This window comes from Trematomus bernacchii, unplaced genomic scaffold, assembly GCF_902827165.1.
Source record: "Trematomus bernacchii unplaced genomic scaffold, fTreBer1.1, whole genome shotgun sequence".
Classification (NCBI taxonomy): Eukaryota; Metazoa; Chordata; class Actinopteri; order Perciformes; family Nototheniidae; genus Trematomus; species Trematomus bernacchii.
In genome coordinates, this window is record NW_022987828.1 from 3,735,295 (window position 1) to 3,752,133 (window position 16,839).

General features: G+C 40.3%; 2 protein-coding genes across 2 annotated transcripts; one reads left to right on the plus strand and one right to left on the minus strand.

Moving 5' to 3' along the window:
* The first annotated feature begins 170 nt into the window (after nucleotides 1–170).
* Nucleotides 171–4,416, plus strand: LOC117499448 (zinc transporter ZIP9). The gene is made up of 7 exons (XM_034151826.1): nucleotides 171–458; nucleotides 770–875; nucleotides 1,302–1,469; nucleotides 2,128–2,196; nucleotides 3,216–3,301; nucleotides 3,394–3,528; nucleotides 3,614–4,416. The coding sequence occupies exons 1-7, from the start codon at nucleotides 363–365 to the stop codon at nucleotides 3,872–3,874; spliced, it is 921 nt and encodes a 306-aa protein (XP_034007717.1). The 5' UTR covers nucleotides 171–362; the 3' UTR covers nucleotides 3,875–4,416.
* Nucleotides 4,417–5,411: 995 nt separating this feature from the next.
* LOC117499528 (coiled-coil domain-containing protein 177) lies at nucleotides 5,412–8,346 on the minus strand. The gene has a single exon (XM_034151949.1). The coding sequence runs from the start codon at nucleotides 8,344–8,346 to the stop codon at nucleotides 6,646–6,648; it is 1,701 nt and encodes a 566-aa protein (XP_034007840.1). The 3' UTR covers nucleotides 5,412–6,645.
* Between the last annotated feature and the right edge of the window lie 8,493 nt (nucleotides 8,347–16,839).

Here is a 16,839-nt window from a genome sequence, read left to right on the forward strand (position 1 = left end):
ACCCTGATGTTGGAAAACACAGACTAAAATTACATTGTATGTTGGCACAGAAAATATCATGTTTGTAGGTACCGATGGATTTTGATTGGTAATCTAGGAATGGAGGTAGATGATTGGCGGACCGCGATGGGGGCGGGGTTGCAGTTCTCAGTATACACACTGGGTGCTGCTTGAGAGGGAAGTGCTGCTGTGGTGTGACGTGGAAAGGCAGAATGGCTATGGCATTTATGTCTTTTGTAATCAGACAAGTAAAATCCGGAGACACAATAAGAACAGAATGCCAGCTTCCAGCAGGATATAACTCTATGATGTAGCACATATGCACACTGACTCACCTCTGTGAAGAATAACTGTCAGTCGTCATGGACGGAGGGTTGACTATCACTTTTATATCGGTCGCGATGTTTGTAGGTACTTTTGTACTTGGATTCATCCCACTGTTGTTCAGGCTTAACGAGGTAAGTGTTTGTTTTCTTAAAGTATCGTTAGCCGGGAGATTTAAACTATACTCAAATTATCCTATCAAGATGACATCATTCTTGAATAAACTTTATAGACATTGAAACTACAGTATTTTTATTGTGCCATCAAAGCATACACATGACTATTACTAAGATGTACACCCGTAGATGATGATGATTTATGTTTTTGAATGAGAAGCATTGCTTATTGTTATGAGAAACTTAGAAATCGCTCCGGTTCAGCCTTTCAAATAAATCCCTGTGGGGAGGGAACACTGCTCAGCTGAACATCACATGTCTCTCCTCAGAAAAGCCTCCAGTTTGTCTCCATCTTGGGGGCAGGACTGCTGTGTGGAACAGCGCTGGCCATCACCATCCCTGAGGGAGTGGGTTTACTGGAGGAGTCATGGAGAGGTGAGCAGAACATGCCATATAATCCAAATCCAATAAAACAAATGTCCACCTGTCAAATGTGGCTTGTACATGTTTGATTGTGACCCACCACTCAATAGATTACCATTGTGTTTTTGGCTGGAGAATGAAGCACATCCACCAGCCACTTAACAGCATTTAAATGGTGCCAATTTCAAGTCCTATATTTATTTGTAGTACTTTTTCACTCCCATGTCGTTTGTTGTCTTGCCAACTGATTACCCATAATCGGTGCTGTCCTCAACCACCAAATGCACACCTGTGCTTGATTGTAACCCCTTGAGATGAGTGATGAGGCACATAGTGATGAAAGCAGGCTCAGCGCTCTAAGTGTATGCTGCTCTGCCTTGTTGTTCCTTTTGTGGATTTGATCAAAAGCTATTCCTGTGCTTCATCCTCTCTCTGCAGCATCCTCTTCCTCCTCTGATGTGCCATCCGGTCTGAATGCCAGTGAGAAAAATGAAAATGTAACTACCACTGATGGTCCACCTCGGTTTCTCATTGGGATGGCTCTAACTTTCGGGTTCACCTTCATGTTTGTGGTGGACCAGATCGGAAGTTACTTCTCCATGCCTGGCAAGTTGGCATTTTTATTCAAAATCAGAATCAGAATTCCTTTATTTGTCCAACAACTGGGAAATGTATAACAGCGGAAGTATAGTGCGGACTTAAATAAAAAGGTATGCACACATTATTAATAATTTAAAAACAATAGGGTTAAAAACAAAATAAGTAAGTAGTAGAATGTGAATTATTCACATCTTTTAAATGTATCACTTCATGTGCAACTTCTTTCTTTTTTTCCCTTTTTTTTTTTTACAAAACTTGTCTTAAATGAGATAGTACCAATTAATACTTCATCCCCACTCATTTTTTCAAAAATAAACAAACACTGACCAAAAACCTCCACCCACCCCCTCCCACATGCCTCCCTTCACACACACACACACACACACACACACACACACACACACACACACACACACACACACACACACACACACACACACACACACACACACACACACACACACACACATACACACACACACACACACACACACACACACACACGAAAAACAAGCCTGAGATGTTTAAGTGTTCCCCAATATCTCTGTATTTTGGGTGGTCCTGTGGCTCATCTCGTCTACAGAGCCTCGTAAATTGCGTTCCATATATGTTGAATTGTTTTTCCTTGTTACTGTCTATTGACATGTGCAATTTCTTATTTCAGGGCGAGTGTCTATTTTGGCTAACAGTGTCGGCATCACAGCCACTTTGGGGCTGGTGATTCATGGTGCAGGTACACAGCACAATCTCACTATTTATTTTGCCTTGTGTTTACCTAACGTACACAACATCTTTCAAGGAAACATCCTTGATAAAAATCAGTGGAAATGTTCATTAAGACTCTTTTACCTTTTATTGACCTCTTTCTTTTGCAGGCTGAAGCTTAACCTAATTGTCCCACGTGTGAAATTTGGCATTCAGAAAACAGAATATCAAACCAGACTTATTCATCAGTTTGATGTAATGCCTGTCTATATTTTTGTGAACATTAAAGGTCCCCTATTATACTGTTTTTCATCAATATATGATAGGTCTCAGATATATATACAAACATGTCTCTGAAGTGTTTGGCTCGAAATACCAAACAGATTGTGCATATCAGCATCCCATAAACCCCTCTGTTTCAGCCCTGTTTCAAAAGTGCTGATTTTGTGTCTGTGACTGTTAAACACCTTCACTTTTGAAAGAACATTCATCTGTTTGCAACATATATCAATATTCCAATTACTTGTGTATAGACTATTCTGCACTATTTCTATTATATTGTATTTTATTTACTTGCACTATAATCTGTTTGACTGTGTTGCACTGTTGGGGGAGCCTGTGACCTAAGATTTTCATTGTCATAACTACACTGTAGCTATGTACAAATGACAATAAAAGCCTTGCATCTTGAATCTTTAGATGAAAATAAGGAGCCACTCCCCACGCCCCTCTGCGAGATATTTGTTTAAACAAAACCACAATGGTGCTCTAGGAGGAAATACAGGTAACAAGGTGGGCGGGTGTTACCTTGGTTGGTTATTGGCTAATGGTTACACAACCCAAAAAAACATTGTGGCCAAAATTTGATCAGCTCATTTTCAGACAGGTTTTTAAATAAATGGATCAGCACAAAAAGAGAGGGGGTCTTTGTTCCTGACACTTTCAGAATCTCTTTACACAGAGGGGACACATGTTTTATGTATAAAAGACTTGAAAAAGTGGATTTTGCATAATAGGTGTCCTTTGTTTGTGTTTGTTTGCTTGAAGCTGATGGATTTGCGGTGGGTGCAGCTGTAGCCTCGGGGCAAGTGACAGTGCAAGTTATAGTATTCCTAGCTGTGATCCTACACAAGGTGAGTTTCCTGAGAGAACCTGTCAGTGAGAAACATGGTATCCAAATCAATACTCAATAGAAATAATATTAACTCCTGATCTAATATCCTAGGCACCTGCTGCTTTCGGGTTGGTCTCCTTCCTGATGCATGCAGGCCTTGAAAAGAAGCACATTCAGGGACATTTGCTGGCCTTCTCAGCTGCAGCACCCGTACTTGCCATCACCACTTACTTCATATTACATGCAGTAAGAAAGCCCCAACAGCCATTTTGTGTCGTGTCGTACAGTTTGACTTCAGTATTATTTGATGTGATGTGTTTTGTGTCCGCAGTCTGGCAGCTCCTCTCAGAATCAGCTCAGTGCGACAGGAGTGGGAATGCTCTTCTCGGCTGGGACGTTCCTCTACGTGGCCACAGTGCATGTTCTCCCCGAGATCAGCAGTAGGAGGACGGGCAGACCCTCCTCTGACCCCGATCAGTACTCTGGAGCCGAGGCCCACCATGAACGATATCTGGGGCTCCTGGAGAGCCTCACTTTGATCCTGGGGATCGGGCTTCCTATGGTGCTGGCCCTTGGGCTGCATGACGACTGAGAAGGAAACGTCAGGAAAAGTGTAGTGCAAAGGTCACAGTGTCACCACACCTCAAAGGAAAACACCTGTCCCTTTTCACTTCCTGTATGGCAGAATGACTGGACAAGATGTGTGGAGAAAGAGAGTTTACCTCGCTGTGTTTTAGTCTCAGTAAAAATGAGTCCAGCTATTGTTTGTGTATCAAAGGAGCTCTCCAGTGGGTCTAAAAACCTGATAGCTAATATATTTCCTCTGGGGGGGGTTTCCATTCCAAGACTGAAAAAAGGCGCTATTTGTTGTTTGAAGTTTGAATACAATAAGCCTTATACAGGCCCTTTCATCATCACGTCACAAAGATAAGATTCAAAGGTGAAATCCCAGTAACTCAATATATTTACAGTATCAACCTGTAACCATAACTGCTCGTTATGATCACTGCTTAATGTTGTGCTCTTTTTTGTTTTCTCCACATGTTTTTTGTCGAAGTGGTAAACTAAAACCTGTGTTAAGTCAATGTTGATACAAATATAGAAACAAAATGTCAATATTAAAGCAATTTACAATTTAAAGAATTGTTTATTTATTGAATTGTAATACAACTTTCATACAAACAATGTTAGGAAACACTCCACTTGTTATGGTCCAGAAAAAAATGACACATCAGAGGCCTGAGGCCTGAGGCCTGTACTACGAAGCCGGATTTTCGCTTAGCGGGCTAACTTCAGGGAAAACTCTGAGTTTCCGGTCCTACGACGCTGGTTCACTTCTTAGCGGGCTAGATCTCCATGGTAACTTGTGCTGAACGGCTAACCTGCTCCGGAGCAGGTTAGGTTGCAGGCTGAGATCAACTCAGTGAAAGCACTGCCTGCTGACCAATCAGAGCTCAGTGTGCGGAGTTTAAAGCTATCAAGTCATATTACAGGAGAAAGGAAATACAGTAAAACTGCCGTTGCAGGAAAGACGGCCGGCAAAAATCACAGACTGTGTGAACGTGAACATTAATAGAATATCACCTCCCATCTTCAGAGCAATCTGACTATTATAACATTAGCGTTAAGAAAGCTTAATTAAATATCTGCCACAACATAAGTAACCGGATCAAAGTATACGTGGCATATCACATCATAATGTATCATATATTTCCTTATCTGAGTCAGCTTCTTGAGCCGTATCTGGCTGTGCAACACTTACAGTGTCACATACTGTATGCAGAAGTATTATTTTAAGCAACACATTAAGTTGACGAAACACTCGAGTCAAATGTAATTAAAGTCAGATCGTGTTTTAGACGGGGCAGTGATATCATAAACCTGTTAATGTACGCATTCAAACACTTTTTCTTTTACCAGCTGTATTCACCTTACAGGTGCAACTATGTGGCTTTTATCCTGGATAAAGTGTTTAAGTCATGGATGTTTAAAGTTTAACGTCTTCATATTTGTCTAATATTATAGTTGACTTTTCATTCAGGAAGTATGACGCTGCGCTGTCAGTACACTTGTCCGTGTTTGTGATTGGTCGAATGCTCCAAATACCACCCCTTTTATGTGAACGCGCACCGAACTAGATAGGGTAAAGCTGGCTTGAGTTAACGAGTTGATAACCAGCGTCGTAGGACTGCTTAGCGAGAGCGCGTTTGTTTTGGATTAGGCAAACCGGGTAACTCAAACATATCCAGGTTATGTTGAACCGGCTTCGTCGTACAGGCTTCTGGTGCCAGAGCAGAGCTACATTTATGAATGTCATTTTACTTTAATCCATGATTAAAGACAAGTATATTATAGTAATGTATGAGACACAGTGATATGGTAAGACACTGACATAATCAGAGCACCAGAAAGAAACAACACAATAGTGCTCAACATCTTAATCAAATTCAAAACACCCAAATGGCTACAGACCACGATGTAACCCTTCTCTCTCCGGTCTGCAGTCTTCACCGCCACTGCTCAACCCTCTCTTCCAACTCCATCTTAGAAGCAAACCCTCCATCACCGACACACAAACACTGTAGGGTGGTAATACATGTTGTCATGCTGGATCACTCAAAACAAACTGCTTGATTTGAGGAGGTGTTGGAACAATAAACCATCACGTGCAGTATATAAGCTAAGCAAAAAATGATGTGCTGTGGCTCACAGAGCATGTTTTTGTTCATATATAGAAGCTGGATATACATTAAAGCAATGGGATCTAAAATGATTCACAAGATACAACATAAAGAGAACAAATATTGTATCATACTTTTCTCAAGTTGTGACTTTTATACATTATTTGGTTATATTTGAAAAGCTAAAACCAGTTGAGTTTTCACATCTCATAGATGTATGCAGCCTGACATGGGGGGGTTACAACAAGCTTTATTTCATAGGGTCAAAATACAAAATAATACCACTTCAGTAGAGCACAACTTTATTGTTAATTATGCTGTTGGGGGGTTACTACGAGGTCAGACAGAACTCCAAAGATTTATTCTAAACTTTAAATATATTTGAATGTCATCGTAAACGTATACATTTATAAATATGGCACAATCTCAGGGACTTTCATCAAATTAAACTGTAAAAAAAATAAACCCCTACAGCTCTGATACATGATGATCCATTGTAGCTCCTGTGCAGCACACACACTCTCAGGTCCAACTCATTCACATAAGGGTTTAGCTCATCCTCAATACACATGTATGATTGCAGGAGGGGTTTCTCATTAAATTCCTATATATTTCTGTTATTTAATGCCTGAACTGTAGGCTATCAAAGCCTATGAGAGCGGCAGTTGATGTGCAGAGTCTTTCATATCTTCATGCAGCTCATGGAGGCGGTCAGCTGCGCCTCCCGGGCCATCTGATCAAACGTCCGGCTGTGTGTGTGCTGCCTCACCCTCTCCCTCATGTGAAAGGAGGCGCGGGCCAGCCTGTGCGCCTCCTCCTGAATCTGCTCCCTCTGCCTCCTCAGCCTCTCCCTCCTCACATCCTTCATGAAGATGCAGCTCTCTGTGACCTTCCTCTCCTCCTCCTCCTCCCTCTGCCTCCTCTCCCTCAGCCTAAGGTGGGAGGTCTGCCTGTGTTGGTTGTGCTGCTGCGCCTCCTCAGCCCTGCTCCTCTGCTGGGCCTCTGCGTGCAGGCCGGCTCTCTCCGAGCGACGCTGACTCAGCTGAACCAGGATCTGTTTGTGTGTGAGCTCCTGAGAGCTCTGCAGCTTGGCCCTCAGCTGCGCTCTCTGAATCTGCAGCTCCTCCCGGGCTGCCCTCTCCTGCACCTCCCTCACCCGAGCATCCACAGCCTGGGCATGTTTCTCGCAGGATAATCTCATCTTCATCTCAAACGTGCTCCTCATCTGCTCCACCTCTTCCACCCCTTGCTGCTCCGTCTTCTGTTTCAGCAGGATGTGTCGAAGCAGCTCCCTACGATTCCCCTCCTGCAGCCTCCTCCTCTCCTCCCTCTCCTGGGACACTTTGCTCCTCCTGGCCCTCTGCTTCTTCTCTTCTGCCACATGTCTCTCCCTCTCTCTCTCCCTTTTTTCCACCTCCTCCCTTTCCCTCAGCAGCTTCTCCTGGTAGTGTTTTCGCCCCTCTGCCTCTCTGTGTGCAGCCTCTATTTTCTCCCTGTGGTGTCCCTCCACCTCCTCTTTCTGCCTCCTCCAGCGGTCCTCGTGCAGCACCACCTCCAGCTCCAGTTGTACCACTTTCTCCTTCTCCTTACGCTCTCTGAGTCTCCTGCGGCCTTCCAGATCATCGTGCCAGCGTTGCATGCTCCGCCTCAGTTTCTTCCTCCTCTGTTTCTCTACCTCAGCGCGTTGGGCCTCCTGCTGCCTGCGGGCCTCCTGTCGCTCCTGCTCCTCCTGCTGACAGACCTTCAGGCAGGCCTGCTCCTCCTGGTGCTTCACCAACATGAGAGCTGCTATCTTGCGATCCTTCTCTGACAGTGTGACACACATCTCCTTGTTGATGTCCCTGGTGAGCCTCTCTAGCTTCATCTCAGTGGCTGGAGTGTATCTGAGGTCTCCCAGACTGACGCTGCACACTGTGCTCCTGTCTGGCTCTCTGTAAGAGGACCTGCTGGCAGATTTCCCTTTAACACACAGATCTGCATACGGGATACAGCTCATTGTGTCTCTGTCCCTTGAGTGATCCTTCAGTTTGGAGTCAGGCACCACTTCCGGGCCGGGCACTTTGTCACTGCCCGGCCACCTGTCCCCAGCAGCCGTCCGGATAATCCTCTCCCTCTCCTCGCGACACATTTGTAAACGCTTCATTCTCTCCTTCTCGTAGGATTCGTGCACGACTCTCATGGCCTCATAGGGCACGTGGTGCTGGTCAGCTACCAACTCGTTTAGCGATTTGATCAGAAGTTCAACAGGTTTGACACCGAGTCGCGTGCAGGACTCTAATGAGCGGGGACTCGTTAAGACGTAGCGACTCCGCTCCGCTTCTGCAGAGTCAAAGTTGTTCAGGTCCAAACGAAGCCCGGGAGACGTGGTCCTCAGCTCCCCCATGATAAAATAATAGTTAGATTACCTTCATAATTGTTTCAGGTGCGAACAGTGGTTTCTGCTCCCATGCTATCCCCCCTGTAGGTGCATGCTTTCGGCTTTCCCTTGGAGAGGTCAAGCAGGGATTAGCTGCGTCTCTCCAGACAAGCGCACTACTAACCTCAGCTGTAGGTGACACACTGAGACAGCTCAACATTTCAAAAAGTAAATGTGAAGTTTGGTGTGGCGACTTCAATGTTCACAGTAGTTTATGGGGAAGTGATCACACTGGTAACAATAGAACCGTTATTGAAGAAATTATGGATTCAAGGAACATGTCTGTTTAAATAATGGCAGAGGAACAATAATAGATATTCATAGGAATAAGATGTCATGCCTTGATTGATTTAACATTGGTCCTTCAAATAGCAAGTTCAAGTTAATGGAAAATATACAAAAATAATATTGGTAGTGATCACTTTCCTATTATTTGTTCTATAATATAGACTGACAAAAATATCCCAGAAAGTACCCCTATAAGAAAGTGGTTCATGGTGGAATGATGAGTGACTGTAAAAGAAAGAAATTGAGGTCTCAGAAACCTGAGGAAAAATCTGAATCTAGAAAATCTGATAGAATATTAAAGAAAGAGAGCCATAGCACGCAAAATAATCAAAACAGCTGAAAGGAACACCTGGAGACAACATGTTCCTAAATAGGAAGAGAGAGAGGTGTGGGCCAGGTATGGAATATGGATAAAAAGTAGGACTACCTGTTTAATACCAGTTCTTGCAGACAGCATTAATTTAGCAATGATGGATAGGGACAAAGCTAACCTTCTAGGAAATGTATTTTCCAATGTTCACAGTGGAAACCACCTCAATGAAATTCACAAAAATAGGAAAGAAATAATTATAATAAATTATGAAAAGATATGAATAAACGGAAGAAATTAGATCAACAATGGATTTGGAATTCAAAGAACTGAAAAGGGCTTTATAACCTGTTAAGCACCAAGCCTGTTTTTCATGTTTCAGGCTCGAAAATGACATGCCCAAAACAAATGACTACAACTTAACTTCTAAAAGGGTTATATGAATAATTTATTTTTATCAAAGCAAGGTTAGATCTGTGAGTTGGATGTAGAAGTGTCAGAATCAATATAGATGTTTTTTATTTTAAAGAAAATTCAGATTTTACATAGTAAAAAAACTGTAAATTATAGTGTCCGTCCAAAAATTCTTTTTTACAGACAGTGAAAACTACCCTTGGATGATGGGTTAGTAGACTAAAAGCTTTAGGAATCCAAAGTACAACATATAATAAGTACCCTGTATCAAGATTGATGCAAAACAAGTGACATTTGACCTTTTTAGAGAGGTTTAGCCAAAACCACCCCACCTCTGAGGTGATTTGGGTGAAAATGTTTTTTTTTCCATATCTCTGGCCCCCCTTGCTCGATTTGGATGGTTGACACCTCTTTCTGACCCCCACACATACACGTTGTGAAGAGAAAAGGTGGGGGCTGCGCGCATGTAATTTTGCATCAGAGTGGACCATCTCTCGCTCTGACATTTGGAAACGAAAAAGCAGTTTTATTGCTTATGGATTATCAGAAATAATTTCAAAGAGTTCACAGACACATTGGATTAACCTATGGATTAACTGCAGCATCGTTTTTTTATCGTTTTAATGCCATTGAAGACCAGTTTTGACCAAGGTAAGCCATGTTAGCGTTTCTAGCTACCTAGCTCCACATGTTATGATGTACGCTTTAGTTTATAGCGTCGCAAATGTTTATCACTGAGTGTTGAGGTGGGCACCAAACGATTCTGTGTCTCCAGGACACCCAAAACGAGTGGTTGTTGTCTGTGCATCTACTGTAGGATAAGTAATAAGGGAGTTATTGTGAGTTTAGGTGCAGAGATAGGTTACATTTTTTTCGCTCGTGGCTAATTCAGAGGCTGAGTGTTAGCATTGTGTTTTTTTTTTGGAAAACAGTTAGCTGAGTTTCTTCCCGTTACATGGATATAAAACATTCATAGTTTATTAAATATTAAGATTCCTTAGACGTTGTTTCCTGCAAATGACGCGTTTATCCGCCCGGTACCGGGGGGATGGTGCGTAACAGGATAAGCAAGGTTTCTGCCCCGGGGGAGGATCAACTCCTACTCAATGTTTAAACATCTGTCAAAAGAAGCTTTGGAAATTGTGTTGAACCTTTTTAATAAGATATAGGTTGAAGGTAGATTACCTTATAAATGGAAGACAGCATTAATTCTCCCATTTGCTAAACCAGGGAAACGTTCAGAGTGCAGAGAACTAGACCAACAGCGCTGACATCACATTTGTGTAAATGGATGGAAAAATTATTGTATACAGATTCAATTATCAGTTGGAACAAAAAAAAACTATTCTATTTTACAGAACATTTAAAGCAAAAGTAGGATCAGAAATATCAAAAAACATTTGAAATTCTTAATGGAATACCTCAAGGGATTGTAATCAGCCCTATACTTTTTTATATCATGATAAACGACATCTTTGAACATACAGGAACAGTAATGTCTGATGATGGAACAATCTGAAAGAGGGGTAAATATACTAAATATTTAGATAGAAAGCAATCATAAACGTAGAGAGATGGTCTTTCAATTGGGGATTAAAGATTTCCGTAACAAAGTTGAACTATATGCTACTCACTAAAAATAAAATAGGTAATGAACAGGGACTTGCTTTACAGTACACCTATGGAAATATGGAGGACGGAACATGACTTAAGTATAAATAAATAAATGTGTAAATAAATGTATGAAGAAATACAGGAATAAATAAATAAATACGTAAATAAATAAATAAATCCAGGAAGAAATAAATACAGGAAGAAATAAATGAAGAAATAAATACAGAAATAAATAAATGTTGAAATAAACACACAAATAAATAAATAAAAGAATAAATAAATAAATAAATGCATAAATAAATATGGAAATAAATACACCAATGTATAAATAAATAAATAAAAGTCGAAAATAAAACAGAACACACGTTATTATATATCTTTCATATATTTCTACATTTACTCGACATACATTTATTTATTTATTTATTTATTTATGTGTCCGTATGCTAATGAGGTGGGCGGTCCTAACCTCAGTCTGAAGCAGGATTGGTTACAGGAGTGTGTGATCATTTCTGGCAGAGGGCTATACTACTAACGCCTGATAACCGCGCTGATTTGAATGCAGGAGCTTTACTGTTTAGCCCTTATCTTTATACATCCATGGTTTATCCACAGTTGTAAGGATTATTTATGGGTATTGGTTTAAGAGCCATTGCTCCAGCCATGATTGGAGATCATTAGCGGACCATTTAAAGAACGGAGAACCAAAAGACTATGTCCAGTTTTGTGTGGAACGATGTATAGAGGACTTGGCTCAGCTCGACATGGATGTGGATGTTAACCCAGCTGTGTTTGAGAGTCTTCAAGAGGTTGCCCGCCAACTTGAAATCCTCTCGGAAACAGAGGAGGCGACCCTTGGGCTTCCATCTTACATGTTGCCCCCAAACGTTATTGAAGCACATCTTCGTTGGGGGCATACTGCTGGGGTCATCGCGAACGGGTGTGCGAAATAACAATTATTAAAGAAGCCATTATTAGAGAGTTGCCGTGGGTGTACACTACACAGAATGAACAGATGTGACTTGCCATGAATCTCTTGCTTCTGCCTGGCTCCAACAATTGGCGAATCCTGCTTCAGACTGAGGTTAGGACCGCCCACCTCATTAGCATACGGACACATAAATAAGTAAATAAATAAATGTATGTCGCGTAAATGTAGAAATATATGAAAGATATATAATAACGTGTGTTCTGTTTTATTTTCGACTTTTATTTATTTATTTATACATTGGTGTATTTGTTTCCATATTTATTTATGCATTTATTTATTATTTTATTTATTTATTTGTGTATTTATTTCAACATTTATTTATTTCTGTATTTATTTCGTCATTTATTTATTCCTGTATTTATTTATTTATTTACGTATGTATTTATTTATTCCTGTAGTTCTTCATACATTTATTTACACATTTATTTATTTATACTTAAGTCATGTTCCGTCCTCCATACTAGTGAATGTACTTTTCCAGTAATCCTCTGTCAATGTCCCCTCCTGAGTACAAGAATGCATGTTTTTCTGCTATTTTTAATAAGCATTAAAAAGCCTTTCTTCCTGAGACTGATATTATTGGACACTCCACCATGTCAATACGTTTCTCTTTTTGTCGTGTATTGGTCTTTTGTAGAGGTTTTTCATTGCCAGCTAAAATATTGCCTATAGGGCAGCAAATTGGTCAGAACCAGCCCTGGTGTCATCCCCACAGTACCCCCCATTTGAAACATGTTCCCACGGCTATGGATGCCTAAGTCCATGAGTGGGAAATATAATCTACGTATTCGTCCAGTATTGGATCTTCTAAAGTTTCACCATCCCGGAATAAAACAATAAATCTATGTAGGTTATTGGGTTATTTTTCAATATTTGGCAGATGGGACCAAAAAGGGAGGTGTAGCTCAACAGGAACCTTTGATCTTGTGTTGGGTAACATTGACTCTGTAAACACGACTCTTAAAGTATGTGGGTCACACTGCAGCTTTTCTAAGTAAAATACTTTGATAAATGGTAGTTTTAAACGCTTTTGCCTTTTTACTTCTGATGCTAACTGATGTGAGTCCCATGGTCCCCTGAAGTGGCTGAATTACTTTAAATATAGTGTATATATTCAGGTTTACAATACACGTCCTATTCTTCATAAAGCAGGAGGCTAGACACCCACAGCCAATTACTAAGAACATCTATGTAAGGAGGTATTTTTAGGTTTTAAACAATAATATGATATATGAGGATTTTACTTCTAATGGATTATTTTTACTTTACTTCATGCACTGGTTAATACTGCTTGTTGTTAGCTTCTGTTGCGCTAACGGATAAAAGAAGCTGTTTCTACAATAATGTGGAGGGAGAGCTCTCTCCTGTCAGACTGAAAGGCTGATAACTACAGCTCAGTGAGGTAAAGGACTCTGAGGGTTTAGATAGTTCACTTTAGTCTAAGTTATCTCAGTGGGTCTCAAACGTTTTGATCACAATTTATGTAAACAAATATTTCCAAGGCACTCCTTTATAATTATTAGGATAAAAACAGGTTTGAAATCATTCCAATGTATACTATAGGACAGTAAACCAAAAATATCATTTAAAACTGGAGAGATTAAAAAAGATGCATAAATAAATAAATGTTAACTGGTAAAATAAGATATGAATGAACAACAAAAATAAAAGAAGTTACATTTATTTGTTATTGGCTATGGTAGGCTATTGGTTATGTTCATATACTTATTTGATTATTAAAATATAAACCGATCTTTTCCATATGGGTGTTTTAGAGTTGTACCCCCTAGATCAGGTGTCTAGTAATTCTGCTCAAAGTGCACCAGATTGAAACATTTTACTTTAAAATGTTAAAACAAATCTTCCCGGGGGGGCATACCCTGGACCCCCCTAGAGGATGTGACGTCCACCCCCCAAATCAAACATGTTCATTGAGTACTAAATGCATTTGAAGCCTTTTTATATAAGCTGTCCACCATGTCAATACGTTTCTCTGTTTGTAGTGTATTGGTCTTTTGTAGAGGTTTTTCATTGCCTGCTAAAATCTTGCCTAGGGCAGCAAATTGGTCAGAACCAGCCCTGGTGTCATCCCCACAGCACCCCCGATTTGAAACATGTTCCCACGGCTATGTTGGACAGAGTATTTTAAGAGGATATGGTGGACATATTATCAGCAATACTTCCAGTCAGTACTCCGGCAGCAGCATTTTTACACCTTGGAAAGTCTTTAGAGTCTGGCCTGGATAGCTGGTCACAAATATCCTTCAGCAAAGTGACACACTCTGTCACTCTGGTTGGCCTCTTATGATGTTGCTGTCTTTTAATATATAATTATTTCTCTGCCGCTAGTTCGTTCCTTGCAGATTCTTCATTCTCATCAGCCTCATCCTTCCATCAGTCCCAGTCAACGCATCAGCCTCCAGCACACTTCCAGTGTCTGACTCCATATGATATTGTCCTGATGCTGTAAGGGATCCATGATCACAAAATGACCCCTCTAAAGTCTGAGTGCCAACTGCCAAGGACCTCATATTATGTCTGTCATTAATGTTACATCACCATTATAACGATTGTCTTTCCTTTTTTTCTCTTCTCTTAACTGAATAGTCCTGTCTTTAAGTATAATACAATGTAAAGTCCTTTTCCTGCACCATTTTAAGGCTTCAAAACAGGCATTTTTACTGAATGTGTTTGGAGAAATAACACAATCAATGGCCCAGAATTGTACTTTATAAACTATGAATCTTGGTGCTTGAAGACATACACACTGGCTAAGCCGGCCAGGTTATATGCCTTTTTTGGAGCACTTTTTTTCAATATTTATTAAAATGTCACTAGTTTTTTAAACAAACCACTATCTGAGGATAATTCAAGCAACCATAAAACGCCCTTTATCTAGAGAGCCGTTGAAGCCCATGAAGAATTTATCCTTCCACAAATATTTTCATCTGCTGTATTAATAAAGTTGCCACGTGTTTTCAAATTCAAGTTAAGGCACTATCTGTGCAGAACATTACAAATATTCTTAATTTGCAGTATTTTATTTTAAAAGTGTTCAGAAAGACTGCATCAATGATATGCTATATATATCTATATATCTATATAATATCAATATTGTTAACTTCAACCAAAGTCAATTTAAATAGTGGGCAAAAATTGGTTAATTGCCATGCATGTGGTGTTTGATATAGTTTACGTTGAATTTCAACTACTTTAGGAAGAAAAACGTATTCCGTTTACTTGTTTAATAAAGAAAAACAATTGGACGGTAGATACACGGATTTGGAATAATAATACAAAGGGTAGAGTTTATTACAACATTCTAAATTCCGTCAGAGGGTTATTTTTTAAAGGCAAATGTATAAGAGAAGTTTTTTTTTCCAGGTTGAGATTAGAGCACACTTAACTATATGATACCTTCAGTGGCGACTGGTCATTAGGGGTACAGCCCCACCTAGTGTCAGCAGAAACTATTACAAATAATTATTACAAAAAATGCAAAAAATAAATTAAAAAGTATATAAAATATATTTTAAGATCATGGTTAATCATCTGATTCGTCTGTACATTGCTGTTTTAGTCTGTGTTCTTCTAATTAGTGTCTACAGTGTGTGCCTATTGAGCTGTTTAGAGCCATGTGGGACAAAACCTGATCATGCCCCTCCCTCTCAGTGAACGGTGACTGTAAAAACTACACTGCGCATGCTCAGAGTATTTTCCTATTTAATGTGTGTGGCAAAAAAATAATGGGTGTTTCTCAATCGCGAGTACGCTTGATTTCCAGGGTTGCGGTCGAATAGTCCATTTAGCTTAGGAACCTTCCTAACGGAGTGAAATGACCCAGAAGTCCCTCAGTGGCAGCCATGATAAGTGCCGTTCGAATTCTCTAAATTAAAAGGAAAGGAGGTTTCAAACTTCCTTTATAACCTCCTTTAGCTTAGGAACCACTGGACCTCCCTAACCGAAAGGAGAGGAGAAAATGCTGCCCCACAATGCCTTGCGGCCGCGGCATTTGCCGTCACACACAGTCGGCCGTCACACACAGTCGGCCGTTCACGAAAACAATCGATTATGAACGAGAAATGATATCATGAAAGTTACGGTTCAAAACGTATGTGGTAAGTTGCCAAAGTGCTTTGTTTTGAACGTTCATCAGTATTATAATCAAAAAGAGAAATATGAACATTAGTTTTTAGTTTTTAGTTTTTTTTACGTTTTAAATAAAGTCAACATTTCACAGTCTTTACTAAGCTGTGTGGGGTTTGTTCAACTTTTAAAAAGATGTTTGAATGGTGATATACACAGTGATAGATGTTAAGGACTAACGTTTATAATAAATACATTTGTATTGCTTTTAAGATCTTTTCATAGTTCATACAATCATACGTATTGGGATCATTTGTATTAATGTGGACCGGAGGGAGAGGGTGACGAGCATAAGTTTCACTTTCCTTTTTTATTTCAATTCCAACTTTGGTCATGAAGAATATGTTTCTCTGTTGTCCCCGTTCATAAAGCATAAAACAACAGCATCAGAGCACGGTGCAGAGTTTACAGTAGTCCCTCGTTCTTATTAAACATCCCTGTTGTAGTCCGCTGTATAGAAAACTGTAGTTTCCATAGTTTCCCCACCGCAGCAGGCGCACATTTATGACCTCCGCTGGCGCATCATAAACACGTCGGATATTGAAAGTGCAGTCGGATTCTCTAAAGTACCGCAGTCTCTTCTCCTAAATCCTTTTTAATTCTCCTATCCACTATCCCTTAACCCCATGACGTTTCACTCCGAGGTCAAGGAATAGACGATAGGGTTAGAATTTAGGAGCTGTTTTTTTTTAGTATT